This window comes from Elephantulus edwardii, unplaced genomic scaffold (assembly GCF_000299155.1).
Source record: "Elephantulus edwardii isolate Elephantulus edwardi_28Jun2011 unplaced genomic scaffold, EleEdw1.0 scaffold00242, whole genome shotgun sequence".
Classification (NCBI taxonomy): Eukaryota; Metazoa; Chordata; class Mammalia; order Macroscelidea; family Macroscelididae; genus Elephantulus; species Elephantulus edwardii.
The window spans coordinates 2,422,167-2,432,053 of record NW_006399992.1 but is presented as its reverse complement, the minus strand read 5'-3'; the positions used below and the strand labels follow the sequence as shown (position 1 = coordinate 2,432,053).

At 50.3% G+C, this 9,887-nt stretch overlaps 1 protein-coding gene across 1 annotated transcript; it reads left to right on the top strand.

Annotated features, from left to right (window-relative positions):
- Positions 1 to 3,502: 3,502 nt before the first annotated feature.
- Positions 3,503 to 8,562, top strand: BARHL2 (BarH-like homeobox 2). Its single transcript, XM_006898954.1, has 3 exons — positions 3,503 to 4,163; positions 5,980 to 6,205; positions 7,981 to 8,562. The coding sequence occupies exons 1-3, from the start codon at positions 3,545 to 3,547 to the stop codon at positions 8,291 to 8,293; spliced, it is 1,158 nt and encodes a 385-aa protein (XP_006899016.1). The 5' UTR covers positions 3,503 to 3,544; the 3' UTR covers positions 8,294 to 8,562.
- The last annotated feature ends 1,325 nt before the right edge of the window (positions 8,563 to 9,887 follow it).

The following is a 9,887-nucleotide window of genomic DNA, read 5'->3' as shown; positions in this document are numbered from 1 at the left end:
TCAGCAACAAAGCCACAGTTCTGAATGAGGTGGCTTTTCATGAAGTTTGTGGTATAGTCCTTGAGTCCTTCTTCTGAGTCTGTAAACCATCAGTAACATTTCTGGGAGGAACACAAAGGTAGGAACTTTGATAAAAGTCAAGGTCATATTTCTCCTTCCCAATTGTTGCTTCTAACATTCATCTCACCCAAAGAAACCTTTTATGTTACTAACCTTTTTAGGAAAAATATGAGACATAAACGAAGTAGGGCCTGCTGCCCTCCCATTTACTTTGCTTTAGTTTTCAGAAAACATTCTCTACCAACAAACCTATCTTTCTTCTTTTCTTTTTATATTTATTTCCCTCGTGGGGTCACATTTCTGTCTCCACTGTCAGTGTTGGAAATTTTTCCAAGTTTGTTTGTTTTTTTTTTTAAAAGTACACATACAAAGACAAAACAACAACATGCCAAACCGTCCAACAAGAGCTTTTTTTTTTTTTTTTAGATCAGCTTTTTGAACTCAAGTCATTTTAGGCAAAACCAAGCTTAAAAGAAATATTTATCAAGGTCGAGAATAATTGATTTATGCAGTGTCCACAGTCCTGGATTTTCAATTTGTTTCTCCCTCTTCTCAATCTCAACTGTAAGTAGGCAGCGAAATGAGTATGGGTTGTAGCTCCTAGAGGTGGAAAGCAACGCATCTCATTGGAAAAGTTGGTAGAGGATGTCAGAATGGTAAGAACCCTAACCCGGTATTTCAAAGAATGCCTTACCATCTGCCAGCTGTCTCTGGCAGCCTCAGTGTACTGCCTTCAGTAGTCAACTGTGTCAGGGGTGCGGGCATCTCAGCCTTTGAAAAATCGCTCTTTCGGGTCTCCAGTCTGGGAGACAGAGGGCCCAAGCTAGGCCCACAGACCCCTTGAAATTCTCCTCGGTCAGTGGGCTGTATTCCCTCCAAAAGCGTCTGCTCTAGACCCTCTCCCTCCACAGTCCAGGTCTTCCTCGGCTCCCCCAGTACAGGGTAGATGGATCTCACCTGGTAAGGACTAGCTACTAGCTCCCGATGAGGCTTCTGAACCCTCACCCCACAGCGGGGGTGGGTCTCGGCCTAGAGCGCGCCCGCGTTCCCACCTGGGCTTGGCTTCTCCGGCCAAATTCCCTTCGCCTTCCGAACAGGTCGAAAGCTGTCCTGATGATACCTCTCCTCGCCTCAGTCCTCTCCTCGCTCACCTCCGAGAGCCTCCTCAAAAAAAGAGCAGAAGATGGTAAGAAATGACTCAACAAACCCTCAAAAGGACATGGGCTTTTTCTGGGCCAAACATTGATTTCCTAGGGAGTATAATTCTCCAGGATCCCCACTTCCGAACCCTGGGCTCAGCCAATGTAGTTCCAATTGAAAAAATACTACGTTGTCCCAGGAGGTCAGTTGCCTCACATTTGACAATACCCCCTCCCAAACAGGAAAAAGCTGTTGTTCCCCAGAAAGCGATCTTTACGGAACTGCAACAAAACTCCAGATCAGTCCAGCCCTTGGAGACTTTAAAGGGCATTTTCCAACGTCATTCTGCACCTATTCACGGAAGTGATGCCAGCCACGCAGATTCATGGGGTTCTTAAAATGGTAATTTGGAGTAAAATGTAACTCAAAGAACTTTGAATCATTCATTAGCACCTTATAATTACTCTGCTAATTAGGTTGACACGGCACTTAATCAGGAGTAATACAGCGTCTTGTCACTGGCACTTCCCATTACTCTGACATCCAACAAGAGACAGGTTGGAAACGTCCTAGAGAAAATAATGCAAGTTGATATACTCCAACGAGGCGTCACAGTCAAGCTCCGGGTCCCAAGCGGATCCACAGTGACTGTTTCCTTTCCAAATGAGCGCCCGGCCCGCGGAGAGAAGGAAAGAGTGAGAGAAGAACTGGTGCACTGGGGCTCGCACGCCCTCCGGGAAGGGGGTTCTCAGAGCCCCCTGCAAGCCCGGCGCCTCCATGAAGGCAGGCTGCCCTCGCCGCGACTGTACATACTTCTTAAGATGTTATTTCCCCCGCTTGGGAGAAAATGTCCATCTTGGCATTCCTCAGCACAGGCTCTTACTAGAGACCAGGCTGGGTCCCTGCTTCAGAGTCCTGAGTCCTTTCCTCCCTGAGATTTCCTGGCGGACTCAACCAGTCCTCTACCCCTTTCAGAAGGGACTGGCCGCCAGGCAGGACCCAAGCCCGAGAGCCTGGGCTTTTGAAGAATCGAGCAGGAACCAGTCACAGCTCGACTCCCTGGGGCGCCGCACTTTCCCACGGGTTCCTTCAGGGATTGCCTCCCTCTTCAGTTAGTGACTTCCTATAATTCTAGGAGGAGTTGGGGATATTGCGTGGGGATAGCCAGACTAAAGCTAAGTCAGCCCGGTTCCTTTAACCTTCCCGCGCCCTCTTATCCCTTCTTAATGAGGTTCTGCCGACACCTCTTTAATGGGCAAATCAGTACAACCAGTTTTCTGCTGTCTTCCACTCCCTTTCTCTAGTCTTGTTCTGTTCTTTCCCCTTCTCCCTTTGCCCCTCACGTGTAATTGCGGGATACTGGGACCCAGGTAGGGATAGATGCTCGGCTCAGGGCTGCAGGAAAAGGGGATATGCGGGTTCTCAAAAGAGCAGCGGGGCTGTAGGCAGGCTCGCGGACAGGCTCGCGAGCTGCACGCCCATTGGCTCCTGGCACGTCGGCGTCGCTCGCTCTCGCGCGCTCGGCCAATGATGTTCGCGGCCCAGCGCAGCCTCCACGGCGCGGACACGGGTCGGCGCGGCCCGGGGAGCGGCGGCTCTGGCCGTGACGTCATGGGAGGGGGGTCGGCGCCGCCCGCGAGCCGGCGGATTACAAGCGAATGCGCCCGGCTGCGGCCGGAGTCGCCAGGCGCTGCGTCTCCGCCGCCTCCTCTGCTGCGCCTGATTCGTCTCCACCTGCTCTTCTTCCTCCTCCTCCTAGCGTGGACGCAACTATTGCGGCCACTTCTGTGGCACAACTTTCCAAGAAAGTTCAGAAACTCGGAGGCACCAGGGCTGCGGAGTCGCGCTCGGCAGCCACTTCAGGAGGGGAGAGCACGGTGGCCCAGGCTCCGCGGTCGCTGCACCTGCCGCGCGGCGCTGCCCGGTGCCAGGCGGTGGGCAGACCCAGGCGGGGGCAGCAGCGGCGGAGTCGCCTCCTGCCGGCTGTGCCTTCGCCTGGGTCCCCCGCGCCGCCTCCTCCGCCCACGTGCGGGGGTCGTTCCCGGAGCAAACAGTCCGCGCTTTCTCAGAATTTTTTTTTAACTTTTCTCCAGTCTGCCCTCTCATCCCTCCTTTTTGGTATAAGGGGAAAAACCCAAACAAACAGTTTTATCGAAAGTGTACACCGGTTGCCACCTCCCAATTATTCTTCCTTACCTCCTCCCTGTCCTACTTTTATCCTCCTCGTTTTGTTTGCAAGCAGCGGCAACCTTGTGTAGTGTTTATTTTGTTTTACGATCGCTAGCTTCCTTTGCTTATTCAAGGCGGCTGCTGAGCGGCGGAGTGTCGTGGACCTCATGTAGAAATGACAACAATGGAAGGGGCCAGCGGGTCGAGTTTTGGAATAGACACGATTTTGTCCAGTGCCAGTTCGGGCAGCCCCGGCATGATGAATGGAGATTTCCGCCCGCTCGGAGAGGCCAGGACTGCGGATTTTAGGAGTCAGGCCACTCCGTCCCCTTGTTCGGAGATCGACACTGTAGGAACGGCGCCTTCTTCTCCCATCTCGGTCACCATGGAGCCCCCGGAGCCGCATCTGGTGGCAGACGGGCCCCAGCACCACCACCACCTCCACCACGGCCAGCAGCCGCCGCCACCGCCAGCCGCGGCCCCGACGCAAAGTTTGCAGCCGTCGCCCCAACAGCAGCCGCCGCCGCAGCCGCCGCCGCCCGCCCAGCAGCTGGGCTCGGCCGCCTCGGCCCCCAGGACTTCCACCTCTTCTTTTTTAATTAAGGACATCTTGGGCGACAGCAAACCTCTGGCGGCATGTGCGCCCTATAGCACCAGCGTCTCCTCCCCGCACCACACCCCGAAGCAGGAGACCAACGCTGCGCACGAGAGCTTCAGGCCAAAGCTGGAGCAGGAGGACAGCAAAACCAAACTGGACAAGCGGGAGGATTCCCAGAGCGACATCAAATGCCACGGTGAGTTTTGCAGCGCGGGCTCGCCCTTCGTTCTGGTCCCTTTTTTTGCTTTAAGCCTCCCTCGAGTTTGTCTAGTGGAGAGTTAATTCCGAGAGCTGCTCGGGCGATTGGGTGCCGGTCAAAAGACTGCGTGCGGGCTTAGTACGCGATTTGGGGGACTCACTCCAAGTTCTGTTATTGTTACATTTTCTACTCCTCAACTTTCACTTTCACCCAGCTCCTTGCTGGGGTTTTTGGTTTGTTTTTGTTTTAGTTTTAGGCAGGGGGAGGACAGGCGGCAGGAGGGAATCTGAAGAGTCACACTTATTGTTGATGAAGGAGTTGAGATTTTTCTGCCCTTCGGAATGAGAATGAAGGTGTGTAGGAGAGAGAAACAGGAGCTCGGTGTCTACACTGGCTGGCTGTGATCAGAACCTGCTGTTTATTCTTTAATCCAAGTTACTTAATCCCCCTACACACCATATTTTAGAAATACAATTCCAGGAATTCATAAATTCCATGAAGGGAACATTTTCGTCTTGATTTCCAGAGCAACTTTTAAAAATTAGATCGTTATTTACACAGGAAAGCTTGTCTCTGTAAAAATGTATAACCACTTTTCAAAAAATAAACCTTTCTTTATATAAAAATTTTTGTACCCCTTCCAAGTAATTGTAAGTAGCATTTATAGAATTGAATTTATCTCTTTGTAATATCAGAAGATAGATGCTTACTGAAATTGTCCTTCAACTCCTAATTTTAATTTTGTCTTCAGACCATTTAATAATTTAGTTTTCTGAATTTTGCTTGACAAAAGATTTTCAACATACCAGGAGAATTTGTCCTTTCTTTTTGTCGTGATAGTTTTAATGTTGTTACTATTAGTCTTTACTGTCTCTGGGAAAGATGTGTGCTGACTGTCTGGAAGGTAGGACATTTGTTCCTCATTTTACTATTTTAGTATTAGCATAATAGTGCCCAAAACAGATGTACAGTCAGGTCTGGCAATTTTTTTGTGCACCAACCTCCCCAGTGGGTCAATTAGAGAGATTATTGTTCTTCCTGCAGGGAAGATCAAGGAGCGCTGCAAAAACGGGTACAAACAGAGAGGGATTGACATATCGATTTCCCAGCATTTCAGTAAAAAAAAACAAAGTTGACAAATAGAATCCGGAAATCTCTGCGCTGTCACCTGGATGGGTTCAGTGATTTTGAGCTCAGCTCTGTGTCTGGGTGACATATTCTTTCTGAAGCTTTGGGAGGCCTAATGCAATTGGTTGGTTGCAGAAAGCTTGATTCCAACATTTCCCAAGTGCATTAAAAAAAAAAAGAAAAACAAATGCTTATAAACTTTCAGTAAACAGAACTTTTAAAAGGCACTCCTCCTAAAGAAAAAAAATAAGAAAGAAAAGGAAGAAAACCCCTCTGAAAACTACCAAATGAGAACAACAGTCATAATGAAAACAATAAAGGAATAAGAGGGTGTCTCCCCACAGCCAAGGAAGTATTAACAAAAGAAACTTTTTTGGAAAAGAATTTCTCTTCTTCATTTTAATTTCCAATGGTGGAGAGATCAGAGACCTTTTTAAGATTCTCTTCAGAAGCTCTTCACAAGGCCCCTCACACTCTCAAGCTAGAAAATGGCCCTCCTCTTCCATCTCAGCTAAAGCCCAAGTGTGTATGTGTGTGTGGTGGTGGGTTTTGTGGTGACGATAGTGGCACAGTATAGTCCCTGGAGATTGAAGGGGTTGGTTTGGGAATGCATAACTTTTTGCCATGAGAACACTACCTTCCCCTTCCAGGTTAATTCATGCCTGTGGCTGGGTTTCTATTATAGGAACAAAGGAGGAAGGAGATCGGGAAATTACGAGTAGTCGAGAGAGTCCCCCTGTGAGAGCCAAGAAGCCAAGAAAAGCCAGGACGGCTTTCTCTGACCACCAGCTCAATCAACTGGAACGTAGCTTTGAGCGGCAGAAATACCTGAGCGTTCAGGACCGCATGGACCTGGCTGCCGCACTGAACCTCACTGATACCCAGGTCAAGACCTGGTACCAGAACCGCAGGTAAGGGAGGCTGTGCAGAGGAGCACAGGTACCTGGCCAGCCTGATCAGGGCTACCAAACCAGTCTTCGTTCTCTCACAAATGGAGATTGAGGGCCTGAGAGCAGATTGAGTGTTTAAATTCTTTTAGGTTGGAGCAAGGATTAGCCACACCCTTGGCTATGAGAAGCCTCCAAGTACTAGAAGTTTGAAGAAATTTGCACTTCTAAATGTCTTTAACCAGTGCTAATTACCTCCCAGACGCCAGCTACTAGAACTCTTCCCATCTTGTCCCCAAATTAGTAAAGCCACAGTTTATTGAGACACGTGATATAGCTGACACTTAGATCCAAAGAGTTAGCGTGCAGCACCCTATAGGCCTCCCCCTGAGTGATTTAGAATGCCTATGGTGGTGAAAAGTCTGACTATCACATTCCTGGTGGAGCTGCCCTGCCAATTTTGGTTTAAAACTCACCTCCTGGCCGGTAAGGTAGCCAGGTTGGAACAGCTGGAAAGCTCAGCTAGGTTAGAGTTAGGGCAGCAGCCACAGGCGGGAGAATTGGACTGTTGTCCAATATCTGGGCCTGTCCCTCAGACTGACTGCATCCCCCACCAGCTCTAGAGAAAGAAAGGGCATTGCTGAACCCTCTGTGAACTACTACTTCTCTTAAAGAGAAATTAAGAAAGGGACTGGCAGCTTTTACAGGCCGGACCCTTAACTGTGCTGAGAACCAGGACAAGGGGGGAGGCCAAAGCCACGCCTGCTGCCTGCTTCTCTTGTCTCCATTTTTCTCTCCCCCTCCTTTTCTCCCTGTTGTGTTCTAATCGTCCATAAGTGCAGTTGGAAATGCCCATCCAGTTGTCATCTTTACCATAATTTTCTGTCTCATTACATATGGTTTCAGCCACCCTAATTCTGTCGGAAAACATTAGTGTCATTTGTAGCCAATTTAAAATGGGCGACATGTTTATTAATTTGGCTGGAGCTGCCGGGTATGGACAGCCCACCAGCCCCGTGTTCCTTCGTGAGGCATTTGAGCCCTTGCTGCCTGCCTCTTCTTTCTGGCGGGGGTGTGTGGGGAAGGGAGGAGATCGAGAAAAGCTGTTCACAGATTTTAATTGTTACTCTCTCCCAGGAGAGAAAAATATCTTGAAATACATTCCCCCCACCCACCCAATGACCCCGAGGTACAGTCCCCTTGGGAGAGCCCTCCCTCAAATCCCGTTTTGAAACCTTGTCGCCCTCCTCCCCCTAACCCCAGCGCCTGCTGTAAGGTCCTGTCAAGCTGATGAGAGAGATGTGTCTCCACAGCCCCAGGGACTGAGAGGGGCTGGGGTCCGAGGCCCAGGAGTCTCTGCCTCCCTTTGTTTGTGATTTCTTCTCTGGGCCTGGAGGGAAGGGGGAGGGGCGGAGAGCCAGCACACCAGGATTGTTGGGGGGCCACACGGAAGGGGAATTGGGGGAGGAGGGGAGAAAACAGCTTGTGGAAAGAGAGGTCTCACTTGACCACTAGGAAAAGTTTCAAACTATGAGGGGGAACAGGAGCAGGGCAGAGGGTCGGGGAAATGCTAGGGGCACCTTGTAAGATTTCGTTTGCGAGTGTCTTAGATGTTGAGTGTGCAATTTACAAACTTATTCCGGAATGGGTGGTCCCGGGAGCTGCAGGTGAAGTGTGCCCCGCTTCCGGGACGTTGGGCATCTCCGGGCCACCTTGGGGAGGAGGAAGCGTGAAAGAGGAGAGAAGGGTCCTGGCCCGCTCACAGCAGCGGGGGGGGCATGCACGCTTGCTTTTTTCAGGACCAAGTGGAAGCGGCAGACCGCAGTGGGCCTGGAGCTGCTGGCTGAAGCGGGCAACTACTCGGCGCTGCAGAGGATGTTTCCGTCGCCTTATTTCTACCACCCAAGTCTGCTGGGCAGCATGGACAGTACCACAGCGGCCGCAGCGGCCGCGGCCATGTACAGCAGCATGTACCGGACTCCTCCGGCACCCCATCCCCAGCTGCAGCGGCCCCTTGTGCCCCGAGTGCTCATCCACGGCTTGGGGCCAGGGGGACAGCCGGCCCTCAATCCCTTATCCAACCCCATCCCGGGCACCCCGCATCCCCGGTGAAGAGCGAGCAGCCAAGCTGCAGTCCCTCCCCCGCCCCCGACCGGACACTGCCCTTCCTCTTCCCACACCGGGCAGCAGAGCCAACTTCGAGGCCTAACGTGAGGCTGAGGAGTAGAGAGGAAGACGCTCATCAGTGGGCAAGGGCCCTAGGGCGGAGACAGCCCTCTGCTCTCCATCTCCCCAACCCAGAGGTAGGGCTGGAAAGCTCCCCCACAGCAGTGTGACTGGCGAAACGCTGACCCACACAAAAGTGCGACCAGTAAGTGAAACATCAATGAAAATAAAACCTCAAGTTCTTTTTAAACGTGACATTCGGGATAAGCAGGAGGGAGGGGGGAGGGCAGAGGAGGGAAGAAAGGACATGGAGAGGAACCTGGACAGGCAGACTTGTAGACGGACTGACAGCCTCACACTGGGGCGGAGGGCCTCCACATAGACTTTCTGTCTGTCCCAGAGAAAAGAGGAGGGTGACTGAGAACTTTGCACTGATTTCTCATGACCTTTTTTCTTTTGGAAAAGTGGCATGCTCCATAATATGAAAAAAAAATGTACATTTGAAAGGCTGAGTGATAAGTGATATATCATATTTATTATATGTTGTCCAAAAAAGAGTCACTTATATACATTAGTAAAAACATGATTTTTTCTTTTCATGTCTTTTTGATTCAGTAAAATAAATACTTAGACAAAAATATAGATTTTTTTGTGATTGAAAATTAAAAAATAAAGTTTATCTTTTTTTAACAAGTGATGAAATCCAAGGGAACTGATTTTACTATAAGAATGAAATGCGTTACTTGGTTTAGGTAAAAAAAAGAAATCACTACCGGAGTATTTGGGAATATTTGAAATTTGTGAATCTGTAAAAACTTCGAGTTGACTTGTATAAACACAGCTCCCATTTTTCATGTTGGTCTCTGCCTAGGCGTTATATGATAGTTGTTGAGTTATTTTTAAGTGAAGGGTTTCCCACTGCATGGAAGAAAGTCTGTGTTTTGTAGGCTATTGGTACTGGGTAAGTTGACAGCCAACTCCTGTTGTCGCTGTGTAGCCGACTCTGCTTCCCATCCGTGTGGGAATCCCTGTCTGCACCTCCCCCTTAGGGTCTTCCTGGGCAGCAAGGATCTGAGCGCTGGGCTGTGAAGACCCACGCAGGGCTGGGGCGGCAGGCCACAATGTTCTGTGGGTCTCGCAGCTGTTCACCGCCTGCGGCTGGGCGCCCAGGGCCGGACAGCCTGTGAGCGCGAGGCTGCAATGCGCACAATTAGGAAGCCCCAGGGGACGCAGAGAAACCAAACTAACAAAACCTTGCTGCGTCCTTGATTCTTAGTCTCCATCAAATATCTACCCCTCACCTCTCATCCAGTGAGTTCCCATTGCTGAGGTGCTTGGAGCGGGAAAAGAACAGTGAGCTCACAGCTACATGCTGCCAAAATTATTATCCTTTCGTGGGACCACAAAATAAGAGCTTCTCTCCTGCGCGTGTTGGAGGAGGCCTGCTGAGAGGGAGAGAGACTTACAGAGAGACAGACAGACAGTGTTCAGTGTGTGTGTGTGTGTGTGTGTGTGTGTGAGCGTGCACAGGGCACTCTGG